This window comes from Chiloscyllium plagiosum, unplaced genomic scaffold, assembly GCF_037043375.1.
Source record: "Chiloscyllium plagiosum isolate Xiang-an unplaced genomic scaffold, Cpla_swu_hap1 HiC_scaffold_8, whole genome shotgun sequence".
Classification (NCBI taxonomy): domain Eukaryota; kingdom Metazoa; phylum Chordata; class Chondrichthyes; order Orectolobiformes; family Hemiscylliidae; genus Chiloscyllium; species Chiloscyllium plagiosum.
The window spans coordinates 37,693,171-37,712,269 of NW_028270146.1; the positions used below are offsets into that span (position 1 = coordinate 37,693,171).

The 19,099-nt window shown below is 39.3% G+C and overlaps 1 protein-coding gene across 1 annotated transcript in view; it reads left to right on the forward strand.

The window, feature by feature from the left end:
• The first annotated feature begins 1,106 nt into the window (after positions 1-1,106).
• LOC122553923 (protein SIX6OS1-like) overlaps positions 1,107-19,099 on the forward strand; it is a 32,980-nt gene continuing 14,987 nt past the window's right edge. The window contains exons 1-4 of the mRNA XM_087989476.1: positions 1,107-1,129; positions 13,318-13,374; positions 13,495-13,551; positions 18,431-18,557. Of these exons, the coding sequence (XP_087845602.1) occupies positions 13,323-13,374; positions 13,495-13,551; positions 18,431-18,557 (236 nt within the window). The 5' untranslated portion in view covers positions 1,107-1,129; positions 13,318-13,322. The remainder of the gene's footprint in view (positions 1,130-13,317; positions 13,375-13,494; positions 13,552-18,430; positions 18,558-19,099) is intronic.

Below are 19,099 nucleotides of genomic sequence, written 5' to 3' on the forward strand. Positions count from 1 at the left end.
TTGGAGTGAGCTGTCTAAAGTTCTTTGGTGAATTTCTGCAGTGCATATAGTGGGTAGTACACACTGCTGCTACTGCGTGTCAGTAGTGGAGGGAGTAGCTATTTGTGGATTTGGTGTCGAAGAAGCAGGCTGTTTTGTCCTGGATGGTGTCAAGCTTCTTGAGTGTTGTTTGAAGCTGCACTTATTTAGGCAGATGGTGAGTATTCCGTCACACTCTGACTTAATACTACTTTTTGCTTTCTTTCTCCTCTTTCTCTCCATTTATATTGTCTTAACTCTTGCAATATTACATACAAATTTAAATTTGGGAGGGGGAAAACCTTTGCCTCTTCAGGCTATTCAATAAGAGCATAGCTGATCTGATTGCTCCACATTCCTCCCAAATGATCTTTCATCCCCTTATCAAGAATCTCTCTACCTTTACCTTAAAAATTTTCAAAGCCTTCATCTGTCTGTTGAGAGAGTTTCGAAAACCTACCACCCTCAGTGAGAGAAAAAAATTCTTCTCATCTCTGCCTTAAAACTGTGACTCCTTTCTTTTAAACAACAGTTGTAATAATTTGGTCTATTCTCTTTTCTAAGTGAAGATGCCCCTGATGCTAATCACAATTACTTTGACAGAGATGCCACACATGCATTTTGTCATCACCTTGTAGACCAATATTGATACAGCCTAGAATCAAATTACTATGTTTAGTAATAGCAATACTGCAATTCCTTGATGGTGCATTTTAATGGGAAGTATTAAATCATTCTTTAAAGGATGCTATATCTCTAGTAAAACAAATTGAGACTTTTTTTTAATAAATTAGTCATTATTTTGTACTCTAGTACGGCACTGAAAGAGAAATTTGCAGTCTGTCATTCTTTACATGTTTAAAACGTTGTCATCCTATTGAATACGCTCAGAAATTCCCAGTGTTAACTTCCCTTGAAGAAGTATGTCCTGTTGACAATGGAGAGGACAGGCAAGGCCACATGGTAGGCACGCGGCGGTTTGAATTCAGCTCGCGTGCCTCTGCATGTGCCACTGTTTAACGGCTTCGAATAGCGCGAGACGACGTATCCTATCTGTCTGCCCGTGCACAACCCTCGAGAAGCTTCCATCGATTCACAAGGAAGGCTGAAAGTGAGTCTGGTTGACAACAATTGCAATCAGTTAATTTTTCCCCACTGTACGGAGAGAACGTGTGTATGTGTACTTTCCACCTCCACGATGTTGCAAATATCTTAAGGGATTTGTAAACAGATTCATGGAAAGCAATTGCTCTTCAACGCCAGTTCAAACGAGCTATTCGATTAATCTCCAGTGTTGCAAATGGGTTATTTCGCACCTTGAGAGTGCATTCCAATATGTAGCAGGGTGCAAGAAAGCTAAATCGTACTGCTTAGTGAAATCATTATCGACGATAACTGTACTTATGAAATATGGCACGGACAACATTGATGACATTCCGGAAAGCGCACTGAGAACTCTGAGCCTGCGCTTGTTGCTTCTCATTGAAAAAAAATTGTTCTGTCCGTAAATGATGTTGAGATCAATTGTATTGAATAACCTCTCACATATCGGTTAACTGTCAAGTCTGGGAAGGCCAAGTCATTGTCATTTTTTAAAATTTTTAAACGTGTCAAGGGGTATGGAAGAAAATGGGAAAATGTCATTAAGATATATAAGCTGTGATAGTGGAGTAGGTTCAAAGGATCGAATGGCTTATTCCAGCTTATAAAGTCTGTGTTTCCATTATTGTGACCTGCCCCGCGATTAAACAAACCTACAGCTTTAGACAGAAAAAGTATTTCTTGATCCAATTATATTTGATATCGTTATTGAACTTTTAATTCTGCTTAAACTTATAAATCAATTACAGTCACCCATTAAACATTCATAGAGATTCCGTGCCTTTCTTGCATGCCTTTTCCCCGATTTTTTAAAAACTTATTTCAAGGGAAAGGGCATCAATGGCTGGGCCAGCATTTATTGTTTATGCCTGAACACTCAAACAGCAATTAAAAGTAAACTACATTGGATATACATGTAGAATATTAGTGAATCAGATCAGTTTTTAATGACAATCAACAGTGATTACATAGTCACCATTACACCAGCTTTTTAAAAAGTTGAATTCAATATTCATCATCTGCTGTGATGTGAATCAACCCCATGTCCCCAAGACATTAGTCTAGGGTTCTGGATCAATAGTTCAGTGACATCACCAATACACCAACAGCTCCCATAGGCTGTGCTGATGTGGATCAGTGGGTATTCAGTGGATAATTACATGTAGTTTTGTTGTGGAAAGTTTAGCTTTTACACACAGTCCTCTGCAAACCACCACCTGAAATGTTACATTTCCCAAAATGCTTTTAGCAGAGATTTTACATTTACGGTAACATATGCAGTTTGGAACTCAATAATATTTTTCTCCTTTGACCATAAGACCATAAAAAGTAGGAACAGCAGTAGGCTGTTTGAGCCTCAAGCATGCACCATCACTCAATAGGATTATGGCTGATTCTTTGCTATTCCTCCATTAGAGGCTGATTTTTGTTCAAATTGGATCCCTTTCTCTTCCACTGTCCAACAAGATGTCTCAGCAATGTCGTTTTGCTAAATATATATTTATAACATTGTGGTGAATCTTATCTCTTTCTGGACTAGCATAGTCGAATCTGAAGCTAGATTTAACACAGATCTTCAGAGGCTGCTTTTTCTTATTGCTACTATGTGGTAACTGACTTACAGACTAACTAACATGGCCACTGCATCACATGATATTAAATCATTTCCTGTGATTACATAATGTAATTAAACAAGCATTTTTCACATATTTTTGTATTTTCTAGTACACTATCAACAATGAGAATGCTCTATTGCCATTCAATTTCCATTTATCATTTCTGTTATTATTGAATCCAAAATTGCTCTCTTCCTGAATTGGTGGCAGTTTTTTCACGTGAATAACTGAAATGTAATGGGGTACTCCAAGATAAATCAGTTGTTGCTTTCCCCTTCTTCACTTATTTCTTCCCTACGTATCTCTCTGATCTCAGTGTCCTCTGTTTCCATCTCCTCCATTCATCTTCACCTTCGGTCTGCTCTGTAGCTTCTTATCATCTGTGTTCTGCCAATCCTGTTCCTTCAATTCGTTTCTCAACCCTTTCTTCCACTCCTCACCAGCTCTCATTTTGCCATCTTTCCACAATCTTTTCCCTATTTTTCTCTATTTCCCTTTGTCAAAAGAAAAAGATATTAAGATGAATTAACAATTTGGTCAAATAGATGGCTTCAATGAGAATTTTAGTGGAATGGGGAGAGGAGACAATTTGAAATGTTCCCACATTATGTTAAAAGTATAGATCTGAGACAGCCCAGCAAATCCTTCGTGGACTCAATCTGTAAGCCTATCTTGGTTCTTCCAGGAGATCACACTCTTTAGTAGCCTGGAATAAAAAAACTCTTAGTTTAGTTTACTTTTAGTCATCCCCTTTTTTGATAATAGCATCACTGTTACAACATTACACTGATACCTATAAGCCGAGCTAACTAGTTCTGCATGCTCTGAACTAGACAGACAACAGTGAAGGACAATAATTTGGGAGAGAAGTTAATTGATGCAGAGTTTCGTTTTGAGGTCAGAATCAAACACTGATATTAATTTCACAAGGGAACATCCGTGAATGTTATCACTCGGTGTCCTGCTTATACAGATTCACTGATGTTAAGACAAATGTTCTTAATTGCCTTACCCTCCCTGCCTGTCCATTTTCTAGAGTGCAGCAAATGTGTTCTATAATTCAACATTACATTTTAGTCTAAATGTTTAAAGGCATGTTTTAAGGTTATAGACTTTCTCAATTATACTCCTTTTGCGACATCTTTGCCCATTTACTTAATCTATCAATATCTTTTTGTAACGTCCTGGAGTCCTGTTCACAACTAATTTTTCCATTTATCTATGTGTCACCAGCAAATTTGGCAACCACACTTCCAATTCCTTTTTCAAAGTCATTTATATAAATTGTAAACAGTTGAGGTATCAGTACTGATTCCTGTGCTCAGCATTTGTTACATCTCATCAATCAGAAAATGATCTATTTATGTCTGCTCTTTATGGCTAGCTCATCTTTTTGTCTGTCAAAGAGTGCGGTGCTGGAAAAGCACAGCTGGTCAGGTAGCATCCGAGGAGCAGGCGAGTCGACGTTTTGAGCATAAGCTCTTCATCAGGAAGATGCTCGAAGATATTTATGCTTCAGACATCAACTCTCCTGTTCTCTGGATGCTGTCTGACCGGCTGTGCTTTTCGAGCACCACGCTCTTTGACTCTGATCTCCAGCATCTGCAGTCCTCATTTTCTCCTCATTTTTTGTCGATGCTAATATGTTAGCCCATAAGCTATTATCTTCCACAATAACCTTTGATATGGAATTTGTTAATATGCCTTCTAATATATTTCCAATGACAGATGTTAAGCTAACTGGCTCGTCATTTCCTTTTCTTTAAGTCTCCCTACCTTTTTGCTTCTTTCCAATCTTATGAATCCCACCTAAATTTAGAGAATTTTGGAAAATTTAAACCAACTCAACAACTATCTCACTCATCAATTCTTTTATAAGACTGTAGCATATTGTCCATCAGATTCCAGGCACTTGTCAGCCCACAACTCCAAAAATATGTTCAGTAGCACTTCACTGATAATTGTGATATTTCTGAGTTCATTTCTTTCTTCCATTTCTCAATTTGTCACTACTTCTGGGATGATATTTGTCATTTCTATTATAAAGACTGATGGCCTGCTTCAACATTTTTATATTTATAAGGGTGGCGTGGTGGTTAGCACTCCTGCCTCACAGTGCCAGGGTCCTGGGTTTGATTCTAGCCAAGGGTGACTGTCTTGTGGAGTTTGCATGTTCTCTGTGTCTGTGTGGCTTTCCTCCAACAGTCCACACATGTGCAAGTTAGGAGGATTGGCGATACCAAATTGACCACAGTGTGCAGGCTAGGTGGATTAGTCATGGGAAATATAGAAGTGGGATGCTCTTCAGGGGATCAGTATGGGCTAAATGGCCTGCTTCCACACTATAGGGATTCTATGATATTCTGCCAAATCTTTTGACCTGCCATCTGTCTTTGCTCAATTGTATACTTTTTCCTTAAGTTCGATAACATTGCTAATTAACCATGGATGATTGGTCCATCCCGGGAAATTTTTCTTATTCACTGCAATGTATCTATTTTATATATTCTAAAATAGTCCCTTAAATGTCTATAGCTGAATCTCTATTGACCTATGCTCTAACCAGTTCTGGTGAGAAGACTCAAAGCATTAACTCTGTTTTCCTCCTATAGATGCTGCCAGATCTATTGAATTTCATGAGCAATTTCTGTTTCTATTATGCTGTAACTTAATTTGTCAGTTTACTTCAGCCAAGTCTGCTTTCATGTCTCATAGCTACCCTTATTTAAATTAAAAAATATAGTCTCAGGCCCACTCCACTCTCCCTCAACTGAATGCAAAACTCATCCATATTATAGTTGTTGCCCTCACTAAGAGGTAATTAACGAATTTCATGCAATTACGAAATACCAGTTCTGGTCTAGCCTGCTGTCTCTCAGGCCCCAGAACATGTTGGCCTGATAAACTATCCTGAAAACATTCTGCGAACTCCTCATCTATGCAGATCCCCTGAAGGTTCAACTAGATCAGGTCAAGTGTTGACTGAGATCTAGTGATACGCATTGAACTTTGTATTTAAGAGTTGACTTTTACTTCCCCTCTCCCTATCTCTCCCTCACCTTTGATGGTCTACCCTTAATGGGCTTTGCATGAAAATTGATGAATTAATGAAAACATGGGTGATTTACTGATGGTGGTTATTAGATGAGAAAAAAATATCATGAATGATTTGGTGAGGGGCAAAAAGAGAAGTACAGTAATATACAAGACAATTCTGGATGTAAAAAAATGCTGAGTTCACCTCCACCTCTCCCTCACCTTTAATGGTCTACATTACACTTCACAAGCTTTGTGTGTAAATTAATCAACTGGTGATCATTAATTAGTTACGAGTGAACAAAGAACAATACAGCACAGGAACAGGCCCGCTGACCCTCAAAGCCTGCAACGAACACATTTTGCCCTTCCACACTAAAACTGTCTTCACTTACAGGATTCTGTATCCCTCTATTCCCTTCCTATTCTTGTATTCGTTCAGGTGCTTCTTGAATGCTGCTATTGTGAAAGAACAAAGTTAATAGGTGAGAAAATACCATGGGTCACTGGATGAGGAATAAACCAAAATTCAACTTGTAACAGCACTTCTGCAAATAAACAAGGGAAAAAAAAGAACTGAGCATATGGTGAAAGGGTAGTGCTCCACAGGCAGATCATTGCAACTCTGAAAAAGTTGCTTTAAAAGAAAATTGCATGAGCTGAACTTTGTGGCTACTCAGGAATTAAAAAGAAAGTGCTGAGTTCATATTTATAAGTGATGCTAATAGCATGGGTTCAATTCATGCGCTGACCGAGGTTACCATAAATAACTGTTTCTCAACTTCTCATAAGACAACTCACTCATTCCTTGTATAAATTTAGTAAATCTACTCTGAACTGCGGCCAATGGGTTTATGTTTTTCCTTCTGAAGGGGGGAGGGTGAGCAGCCAGAAGATGTGGTCCACATTAAGGTGTGGTGACCATCAGGCTAAACCACAACCAGCTGTCTCTCTCTCTCTTTCTCTCTCTCATGAGAGAAAGGGAAAGAGAGAGAGAGAAGCCCTAAAGCTTGGGTAGGGCTATGGTGATTTTAATGCAAAACCAAGCAGCTTTTCCCACTACCAAATCACCCAGAGGATGGAATTCACTACCACAGAAAGTTGTTGAGGCCAAAATGTTATATTTTCTAGAAGAAGGTAGACATAGCTGTTGTGGCTAAAGGGATCAAGGGATATGAGGATGCATTGTTATATGTGTTAATCCAATCTCTAAGCTCATCTGCCTTAACTATCATGCTTCTCGCATTAAAACAAATACTCTTCAGAATGCCAGTCCAACTGTGTTCAGTAATCTCCTCTTGTCTGTTCTTCCTGTTATTGTTGTGCTGGAAAAGCACAGCAGGTCAGGCAACATCTGAGGAGCAGGACAGTCGATGTTTCGGGCATAAGCCCTTCATCAGGAACAGGAAACATCGAATCTCCTGCTCCTCGGATGCTGCTTGACCTGCTGTGCTTTTCTAGCACCACACTCTCGACTCTGATCTCTAGCATCTGCAGTCCTCACTTTCTCCCTGTTCTTCCTGTTATTCTTACTGGCCTTAATCGGACTCCCCCTTAGTTATTTTACTTGCTGACCTACTGCTTCAGTTTCTGCCCCACTACACTAGTTTAAACCATCCTGAGTGGCATTAGCAAACCTCACTGCCAGGATTTTGGTGCCCCTCCAGTTTAGTTGAAACCTATCCTTTTTATACAGGTCCCACCTGCCCTGGAAGGTATTGCACTGGTCCACTTATCTGAAGCCGTTCCTCCTACATCAGCTCTTTAGCCATGTATTTAACTGTACTACTTTCCAGTTCATAGCAGACTGGGATGTGCCACAGGAAGTAATCCTGAGATTATAACCCAAGAGGTCCTACCTTTCAACTGTACTACTTTCCAGTTCATAGCAGACTGGGATGTGCCACAGGAAGTAATCCCGAGATTATAACCCAAGAGGTCCTACCTTTCAGTGGGCGGCACGGTGGCACAGTGGTTAGCACTGCTGCCTCACAGCGCTAGAGACCCGGGTTCAATTCCCGCCTCTGGCGACTGACTGTGTGGAGTTTGCACATTCTCCCCGTGTCTGCGTGGGTTTCCTCCGGGTGCTCCGGTTTCCTCCCACAGTCCAAAGATGTGCAGGTTAGGTGAATTGGCCATGCTAAATAGCCCGTAGTGTTAGGTAAGGGGTAAATGTAGGGGTATGGGTGGGTTGCGCTTCGGCGGGGCGGTGTGGACTTGTTGGGCCGAAGGGCCTGTTTCCACACTGTAAGTAATCTAATCTAATCTAATCTAAAAAAACTTCCTACCTAAATCCCTGAACGCCATTTGCAAGACCTCACCTCTCTTTCTGCATGTTTTGTTGGTACCAATGTGGACTACATCCTTTGGCTGCTCACCACCCCCCCCCACCCCCCCCTTTTCCGAAGGAAAGACATAAACACATTGGCCGCAGTTCAGCATAGATTTATTAAATTGATACATGGAATGAGAGAGTTGTCTTATAAGAATGCGTTGGACAAGCTGTGATTGTTCCATTGCAGCTTGAGCATTTAACTGCTTGTGAAAAGGTATTAAAAGTTGGTGTTAGATTCACAATAACAATAATGTCAAATGCTTACAATTTCACTGTCATTTCTACCACAATTTGTGGACTTTTGGACGACACATTAAAATTTGGTCAACTAAAAAGTTTTGAAGTACTATTATAAACATGAAAAAAGAGGTTATAGAGCTTAAAGCCTTGACACAGATAAACTGTAGAGTGATTTTTACATCTGTAATGTGCAAAGTATTGGAGAGGATTCTGAGAGACAGGGTTTATGATTACTCGAAAAACCATAGTTTGATTAGAGATAGTCAGCATGGTTTTGTGAGGGGTAGGTCATTCCTCACAGAATTTATTGAATTCTTTGAGGTTGTGACAAAACATGTGGTTGAAGGTAAAGCAGTGGATGTAGTGTACATGGGTTTTAGCAAGGCGTTTGACAAGGTTCTCCATGGTAGGCTCATTCAGAAAGTAAGGAGGCATGGGGTACTGGGAAGCCTGTCTGGATACAGAATTGGTTGGCCCATAGAAGACAGAGAGTGGTGTAGATGGAAAGTATTCAGCCTGGAGCTCGGTGACCAGTGGTGTTTCGCAGGGATTTGTTCTGAGACTTCTGCTCTTTGTGATTTTTATAATGACTTTGGTGAGGAAGTGGAAGGGTGGGTTAGTAAGTTTGCCGATGACACGAAGATTGATGGAGTTGTGGATAGTGTGGAGGGCTGTTGTAGGTTGCAACGATATATTGACAGGATACAGAACTGGGCTGATAAGTGACAGATGGAGTTCAACCTGGAAAAGTAGGAAGTCATTTGCTTTGGAAGGTAGAATTTGAATGCAGAATACAGGATTAAAGGCAGGATTCTTGGCAGTGTGGCGGATTAGAGGGAACTTGGGTTGCATGTCCATAGATCCCTCAAAGTTGCCACCCAGTTTGATAGGGTTGTTCAGGAGGCATATGGTGTGTTGGCTTTCATTAGCAGGAGGATTGAGTTTAAGGGCCGTGAGGTCATGCTGCAGTTCTATAGAGTCCTGGTTAGACCATATTTGGAATATGGTGTTCAGTTCTGTTCACCTCATTATAGGAAAAATGTGGAAGCTTTAGCGAGGGTGCAGAGAAGATTTACCAGGATGCTGCCTGAACTGGAGGGCATATCTTATGAAGAAAAAATTGAGGGAGCTAGGACTTTTCTCATTGGAACGAAGAAGGATGAGAGGTGAGTTGATAGAGGTGTACATGGTGTTGAGTTAATAGCCAGAGACTTTTTCCCATGGTGAAAATGTGTTTCACAAGGAGGCATAAGTTTAAGGTAATTGGAGGAAGATTTAGGGGAGTTATTAGAAGTAGGTTCTTTACTCAGAGAGTGGTGGGCGCATAGAATGCACTGCCAGCAGTGGTAGTAGAGTCAGATACATTAGGGACATTTAAGCGACTCTTGGATAGGCACATGGAAGTTAATACAATAAAGGATATATAGATTAGTCTGATCTTAGAGTAGGATAGAAAGCTGGCACAATGTTGAGGGCTAAAAGGTCTGTACTATGCTGTACTTTTCTATGTTCTTTGATTAAGTCAGGGGTGTCCAAAGACTACAATTGAGGTGTGTAGATTTGTAGGGCTTGAAGAAGTTACAAATGTTGGGAAAGGCAAGACCTTGGAAGAGATTGAAAGCAGCAATAAGAATTTTAAAATGGAGGTTTTGTAAAATTGGGAACCACTGGAAGTTAACAGGGGTGATGAGTGAATTTGGCTTGGTGTAGCATTATGAATGTGTTCAAACTTTTAGAAAATGTAAAATACGATGCAGTTCAAGAGACCATTGGATTAGTCAATTCAAGAGACAACAGGGATGCATGGATGAGGGTTTCAGCAACAGTTGAGGTTAGGTGAAAGTGGGTACTGCAGATGCTGGAGATTAGAGTCAAGATTAGAGTGGTGCTGGAAAAGCACAGCAGGCCAGGCAGCATCTGAGAAGCAGGAAAATCGACATTTTCAGGCAAAAGAGGGCATTCCTGATAGAGTCATAGAGATGTACAGCATGGAAACAGACCCTTCGGTCCAACACGTCCATGCCGACCAGATATCCCAACCCAATCTAGTCCCACCTGCCAGCACCCGGCCCATATCCCTCCAAACCCTTCCTATTCATATACCCATCCAAATGCCTCTTAAATGTTGCAATTGTACCAGTCTCCACCACTTCATTTGGCAGCTCATTCTATACACGTACCACCCTCTGTATGAAAAAGTTGCCACGTAGATCTCTTTTATATCTTTCCCTAAACCTATGCCCTCTAGTTCTGGACTCCCTGACCCCAGGGAAAAGACTTTGCCTATTTACCCTATCCATGCCCCTCATAATTTTGTAAGCCTCTATAAGGTCACCCCTCAGCCTCTGACGCTCCAGGGAAAACAGCCCTAGTCTGTTAAGCCTCTCCCTATAGCCCAAATCCTCCAACCCTGGCAACATCCTTGTAAATCTTTTCTGAACCCTTTCAAGTTTCACAACATCTTTCCGATAGGAAGGAGACCAGAATTGCACGCAATATTCCAACAGTGGCCTAACCAATGTCCTGTACAGCCGCAACATGACCTCCCAACTCCTGTACTCAATACTCTGAATAATAAAGGAAAGCAGACTGGACACCACCTTCACTATCCTATCTAATGCGACTCCACTTTCAAGGAGATATGAACCTGCACTCCAAGGTCTCTTTGTTCAATAATACTCCCTAGGACCTTACCATTAAGTGTATAAGTCCTGCTAGGATTTGCTTTCTCAAAATGCAGCACCTTGCATTTATCTGAATTAAACTCCATCTGCCACTTCTCAGCCCATTGGCCCATCTGGTCCAGATCATGTTGTAATCTGAGGTAACCCTCTTCGCTGTCCACTACACCTCCAATTTTGGTGTCATCTGCAAACTTATTGACTGTACCTCTTATGCTCGCATCCAAATCATTTATGTAAATGACAAAAAGTAGAGGGCCCAGCACTGATCCTTGTGGCACTCCACTGGTCACAGGCCTCCAGTCTGAAAAACAACCCTCCACCACCACCCTCTGTCTTCTACCTTTGAGCCAGTTCTGTATCCAAATGGCTGGTTCTCTCTGTATTCCGTGAGATCTAACCTTGCTAATAAGTCTCCCATGGGGAACCTTATTGAACATCTTACTGAAGTCCATATAGATCACATCTACCACTCTTTGTTACTCATCAATCCTCTTTATTACTTCCTCAAAATACTCAATCAAGTTTGTGAGACATGATTTCCCATGCACAAAGCCATATTGACTATCCCTAATCAGTCTTTGCCTTTCCAAGTACATGTACATCCTGTCCCTCAGGATTCCCTCCAACAACTTGCCCACCACCGAGGTCAGGCTCACTGGTCTACAGTTCCCTGGCTTTTCCTTACCACCCTTCTTAAACAGTGGCACCACGTTAGCCAGTTTCCAGTCTTCCGGCACCTCACCCGTGACTATCGATGATACAAATAACTCAACAAGAGTCCCAGCAATCACTTCTCTAGCTTCCCACAGAGTTCTAGGGTACACCTGATCAGGTCCTGGGGGTTTATCTACCTTTACCATTTCAAGACATCCAGCACTTCCTCCCCTGTTTTGCCTGCTCCTCAAATGCTGCCTGACTTGCTGTGCTTTTCCAGCTCCACTTTAATCTTAACAGTTGAGTTTAGTCAGGGCAGGAGATAGATAAATTTTGTGGAGGCAGTTTTAGAGATGGAGAAGATACGTCCCAGAAGCTCATCTCAGGTTCTAATAGAATGCTAAATATGTGACACATCTGGTTCATACTAGATGATAGCTAGGGAAAGAGATGAGCCAGTAGCTACAAGCAGAGTGAAGACTTAAGTCATCACATTATTTAGTTTGAGAAATTTCTGCTAACCTGATACTTTGTACTTGCTATGGGAACGTAAACTTGATTGTATGCATCAACTAAGTAATGTGACAGATCAGATACAGCAGAATTCAAGAGTTAACATTAAGGTAGTATAAGTGCACATGTTGAACATGATATTCTTTTGGATGGTGTTACTGAATAGCAGTATATGAATAAGAACTAAGAGAGGATCAGTGATAAATCCTTGGATGTTCCATAAGTAGTGGTGCAATAATGAAGTAGAAGACTTTGTAGGTGATTCTCTCGCTATGAGTAGATATAGAATCAATGAAGGGCTAATGATGGAGGAGAGGCTTTGTAGAATATTATGTTGTCAACTGTGCTGATATGTTGAGAAGATTGAGTAAAGGTGATTTAACGTGATTTTATAAAGGATATTATTTTGACTTTTAAAGGCCAAGTTCAAGAATGAAAACATAATTGGAGAGATTCAAACCTGGAGTTGTGGGGAAGATGAGCATGAATTTGGGAAGTGTCAACATTTTTAAACATTTTGGAGAGGAAAGTAACAATGAAGGTGGAACAATAGTTTGCAAGGATGGTGTGATGCCCAACCTGATAGTCTATCTGTGATTTCAGTCCACAGTCACGATGTTGATTCCTAAATTCCCTCTGAAGTTCCTGAGCAATCCATTTTGATTAATTCATGCAGCAGTTTGATACAGGATGTAGGTTGATCATGACCCCCTGGAGCACCTTCCTTGGTCTTCAAGTCTGAAAGTGGGATTTGAAGCCAGAGCTTCTGGTCAAGAAGCAAGGAGTCTGCCTAATGCACCAGAAATCCTTCTCAAGGCAACCAGTGATGATCAATTTTCAAACAGCACATATTTGCAAATAATGCAATTGATTAGGGGTGATGCATATTTAGCTCATGATAGACCTGTATGAGATTTATGTTTTACAATATTAGTACTGAATTACTCTATAATCCAGTTCTTCCAATTCATTAATATGAAATGTCAACTTAATTCCTCTGTACACAGATACTACTTCCACTCCTGTACATTTACAGCATTTTCTGTTTATGCACTGATATTATATTTGAGATTTTTACCATCTGCAATATGTTAAATTGATGTTGTTTTGTCTTGCTCAGGAAAGATGGAAAATACAAATAAATTATCAAATCTGGATAAAATCTTACTAAAATTAGGTAAGAAAACTTAACTGACAAAACAGAATACAAGCTATTATGCTGAAGGTTTATATTGTTACTCATAATCAGTTTTTTGAAATATAATTTTAAACATTCTTATTTATGTAAATATGCTAGTGTTTCAGGTGGACCAGGGTACACAACTGCAAAAAGAAGTTAAGCAGCAGATTCACAGTATGTATTCTTTCCTGTCTTATACACTCAGTCAATAAAAATAAATGGAATGTAATGGTAATTTTTTTTGTCTTGAAGCTCACGCTATGGAATCTTGCTCAATTAGGATCAAAAGGTGGATTTTACATTGCCATACTGGTTGGTATGAATGATGTGGAGATTGGTATGAAGGCTGGGGAGCATGTAAAATAAAATAGGTGGCCATTTCACTCCTTAACCAGATTGAGGGAATGATGAGTAAGTCTAATTCACTGAAGTAAGCTTAAACTGAAATAAAATAAACTTAAATGAAAGCAATTATGAAGACATGAAAGCTGAGCTAGCAAAAATGAACTGGCAAATTAGGTTAAGTAAAATATTAGTAGAGATCCAGCAACAGACGCTTAAGGGGATTTTTCAAAATACATTAAATGGATATATTCTGATAAGAAAGAAAATTCCAAAATCTGTGGTTAACTAAAGAAGTTAAAAATAGTTTTAAAAAAATGTAATTGTGGAAAGATGGGTGGCAGGTCAGAAGATTGGTCAGAAAATTTTAAAAAACACAGCAGATTGACTAAGTTAAAGTTTGAGTGAGGGCCATCTAGAATAATAAAAACAGGTAGTAAGTGTTTCTAAAGATATTTTAAATAAATAAACAAGTTAACAAAGTGCGACAAAATGTGTAGAAAGTGTATCTTGCGAATTACTAATGAGAAATTAGGTGATGGCAGATCAATTGATCAGTTATCATGAAGGACTCTCCTACTCAACTTCTCCCTCACCTGAAGCATGGTGACCTCTGGTCAAGCCACCATCAATCATTTCTCTCTTGAGAGAGTAGCCCTATGGTCCTCTGGAACTATGATGGCTTTACTGTTTGATTATTACTATAACATCCCAGAAGTAGTCAAAAATCAGTAAATAGGAGGAAGAGAGAAACAGAAGAAAATTACCATCACCAAGGAAGTGAACTGAGCAAATTGTTGGAACTGCAGGCTGACAAATTCTTGGGTCCTGACTGAATACATCATAGGGTCTGAAAATTAGTGGTTAGTAAGGTAGTTGAAATATTGCTTTAATTTTCCAACATTCTCTAGATTTGGGGAACATTCCATTAGAATGTGAAATAGTGAATAAAACTTCTTTATTTAAAAAGGGGGAAAGACAGAAAGCAGGAAACTACAGGCCAGTTAGGTTAACAGCTATCATAGCAAAATGTTAGAAGCTATTATTGAAAACATTACAGCAGGGTACTTAACGTCCAAGTTACTTAGGAAGTCATGTTGTTTCTGTGAAAGAGAAATCATGTTTAATCAATTTATTGGAGCTACCATAAGATGTAGGAGTAGAAATAAGCAATTTGACCCATCAGGATTTCTCCATTGTTCAATTAGATCGAGGCTGATCTAACAATCCTTAACTCTACTTTCCTGCCTTTTCCACATAACCCTTGATCCTTTCACTGATTAAAAATCTGTTTATTTCTGTTTTGGATACTCTTAATGATCCAGCCTTAACAGCTTTCTGTGGTTAAGAATTCCGCAGATTCGGTACCCTCTGAGAGAGGTAAAGTCTTCTCACCTCTGTCTTAAATGGGCAACCATTGCTCTGAGATTCCGTACTAGGTCGCTCGGGTCCTAGGCTCTCACAAAGAGGAAGCAACCTTTCTGCATCTACCCTGTTAAGCCCCCGAAGAATCTTATTTGTTTCTATAAAGTCTCCTTTCATTCTGCTAAACTCAACCTAGTCAACCTTGCCTCATAAAACAATCCCTCTGTACCCAGAATCAATCCAGTGAACTTTCTCTGGTTTGCATCTAATGCCAGTATTTCTTACCTTCGATAATGGATGTGGTCCAACTAGTGCCTTGTATAATTTTAGCAACACTTCCCTATTTTTATACTCCATTCACTTTAAGACAAAGCCTAACAGACATTTGACTTCCCTAGTTACCCCAGATCAGAGTGATGCTGGAAAAGCACAATAGGTCAGGCAACATCTGAGGAGCAGGAAAATCGACATTTGGGGCAAAAGCCCTCCATACTAATATAAGAACAAATTGCCCCCAACAGTGTGGATTTGTGTTATTAAGTATTTTAGTAAGTATCCTTATATGTGGCATAATATCAAACACCTTTTAAAATCTAGATATATTATACCTACTGGTTCCCCTTTATCTATCCTGCTTGTTATCATCTCAAAGAATTTTAATAATTTGTCAGGTACTATTTCCCTTTCATGAAGCCATTCTGACTCTGTTTGATTATGTTATTTATAAATGTTCTGCTATTATATACAAGAAGCCATAACATTGTTCCCCAAGACAGATTTTAAGCTTATAGTTTTCTTTTTTTGGCTCTCTCCTTTTTTTGAACAAGGTGTAACATTTGTAGTTTTCTTATCCACTTAGACTTTTCCAGCATCTAAAGATCGTTGGAAGATTACTACCAGTGCTTTCACTACCCAAGGAATGACTTCCTTTAATATCCTAGGATGTAAACCCTCATGTCCAGGGACTTTTTGGCTTTTAGCCCCATAAGGTTCCCTCGTACATATTCTCTAGTGATAACCGTTGTATTTATTTCTCCCCACCATTTTTACCTTGATTATTTGGTATAGTTGAATACTATGTGTATCATCTACTATGAAGATTAATGTAAAGTATTTACCTTCTCCTCATTATTTACTCAGTCTCATTCTTCAAGGGTCCTCTGTTTTCTTTAGCCTCTCTCTTCCTTTAACTTTAGTTAAAAAAGCTCTTGCTGTCCATTTGTATATCAAAGAACAAAGAAAATTTACAGCCCAGGAACAGGCCCTTTGGCCCGCCAAGCTTGAGCCGATCCAAATCCACTGTCTAAACCTATTGCCCAATTCCTAAGCATCTGTATCCCTCTGCTCCCCGCCTATGCATGCATCTCTCCAGACGCACCTTAAATGAATCTACCGTGCCTGCCTCTACTACCTCTGCTGGCAACGCGTTCCAGGCACCTACCACCCTCTGTCTAAAGTACTTGCCACGTATATCCCCCTTAAACTTTTCACCTCTTAACTTGAATCCGTGGCTTCTCGTTATTTAATCCCTCACCCTGGGAAGTTTATCTCTATCTACCCTGTCTATACCCTTAATGATTTTAGATTACAAGCAGGTCCCCTCTCAATCTCCTTTTTTTCCAATGAAAACAATCCTAACCTACTCAACCTCTCTTCATAGTTAGCACCTTCCATACCAAGCAACATACTCATAAATCTTCTCTGCACCCTCTCCAAAGCATCCACATCCTTTGGGTAATGTGGCGACCAGAACTGTACACAGTATTCTAAATGCGGCTGAACCAAAGTCTTATCCAATTTTAACATGACCTGCCAGCTGTTATACTCAATACCCCGTCCGATGAAGGCAAGATGCCTTCTTGACCACTCTATCCACCTGTGCAGCCACCTTCAGGGTACAATGGACTTGAACTCTCAGATCTCTCTGTTCATCAACTTTTCCCAAGGCTCTTCCGTTTACAGTATAGTTCGCTCTAGAAAATGCATCACCTCATATTTGCCTGGATTGAACTCCATATCACTTAGTAGTTTATCCTAATAGTTTATTTCCTCCCTCTTTTTTATTCATCATCTTTTGTTGGCTTTAAATCTTTTCCTACCCTTTGGTTTGCCACCAATCTTTGTTTTTTTTTCAATCTGATACTATTCTTTGAGGAAGGAGTATGTTCTATGGATGAAGGAGAGCTAGTGATGCGCTGTCCTTGGATTTCCTGAATGCATTTGCAAAGGTGCCACATAAAGGCAATTGTGGAACATAAAAGATCATGGTGTAGGTGTTAAAATATTGGCATGGGTAGAAGATTTTCTAACTGAAACAGGGAGTACTCATAAATAGATTATTTTCTGGTAGTCAAGATGTGATGAGGAGTTTACCACATGGATCAATGCTGAGGCCTCAACATTTTACAATTTATATACATGACTTGGGTTAGTGGACAGAAGATATGGTTTTTAAATTTTCTATTGGCAAAAAGATAGATAGGAAAATAAGCTGCAAAGGAGACGTACAAAGGGACATAGATTTAGTGAGTGAGCAAAGATCTGGCAAATGGAGTATAATGTGAAAAATGTGAAATTGGGGTAGGAAGAATGAAAAAGGAGGCATTATCTAAATGGTGAGAGATTGTTGAGCTAGGAGATGCAGAAGGACCTGGGTATTAGTGCTGGGATCACGAAAGATAAAACAAGTAATTAGGAAAGCTAATACAAAACCATTGTGTAATAGAAGGGAGGAATTAAATGCAAAAATAGAGGAAAGGTACAGTCATTTGTGCCAATAATTTGAGAAAGATAAAGAAAACTATTGGTTATCACAGTTATACTGATATAGAATATAATTTGTGAATTTAATAAGGCCCCTGCGGTAGTGTTGGAAATTTGATTTGAAGGAGCTGTGAGGAAGTTGGGAATCAATTTGAGCGGTATAACACAATGTTTTCAGTTATATTTGTTCTTAGCCTGGACTTGTTTTGTTTGAAGAATGCCACTATGAATAACTTTTAATGTGACTTTGTATTGTTGATAGTAATTCAGAAGATTTTTGAAATTTAATGCTCTTCTCATAACTAATTTGTTAGCAGGGAAGCATTATTTGCGCTGGAGGGTGATGGGTGGTGACATCTCTTCCTTCCTGTCATTGACCAGTTAAACAAATGGTGAGAAGGCTTGTGGACAGCCTTCCCACTCCATCACCATTGAGGCTGCTGTGTGGACAATTAATGCCTTAAAATTGTGCCTGTACTAGTAATGTGTTTTGGTGTCCAATTAAAACAGGCTGTGTTCCATTTCTGACTAAATTTAGAATGACCAACTTTTAATACTTTAATATGTCTTGTGTGTTTTCTAGTATATTCAGCAATTATTGCAAAAAAGAGACAACATATTGATGAACTACATGTAAAACGTAGCCATTTTGATGATGAAATTAATCGAATGCAAAGGATAAGTGCACATACCATGGACAATTTTAAAGTGTAAGGATTTTGTTTAATTAAAATTAAACAATTACAGCTGGTTCAATTTTAGTATCCAAACCTCTCCAGTGGTGCACTACAATGAGCAATGAGTATCTAATTGTTTGTGGAGCATATGTGAGTAGAAGAAATAACATAGATACAATCTGAAAAGGTTCAAATGAAATCCAATTTTACACTAGAGAACAGATTATCCAGATTATATTGAAAACTATGTCCCCAATCTGAAAAAATCCTATATACTTTATCTATTTTATATGCCACATTATTAATTTAATAGTGGTTTTACTCAATTTTAATTCTACCAGTGATTGCGCATTGCTGATGTCAAAGTACTGAGCGAATTCATTTTGCAGAACTGTTAAATAATGTGACTACAGCATATCATAAATATTTTAGATTGATTTACTAGTTATCTACTAGTAATACGTAATACAATAAGTGTTGTAAATAATGTTAAATATGAAACTACAGTATCTGTTTCACAGATGTAACTTCTCAGCAAAACATTGCACCCAGTGGGAGCAACATCTCCATAATTG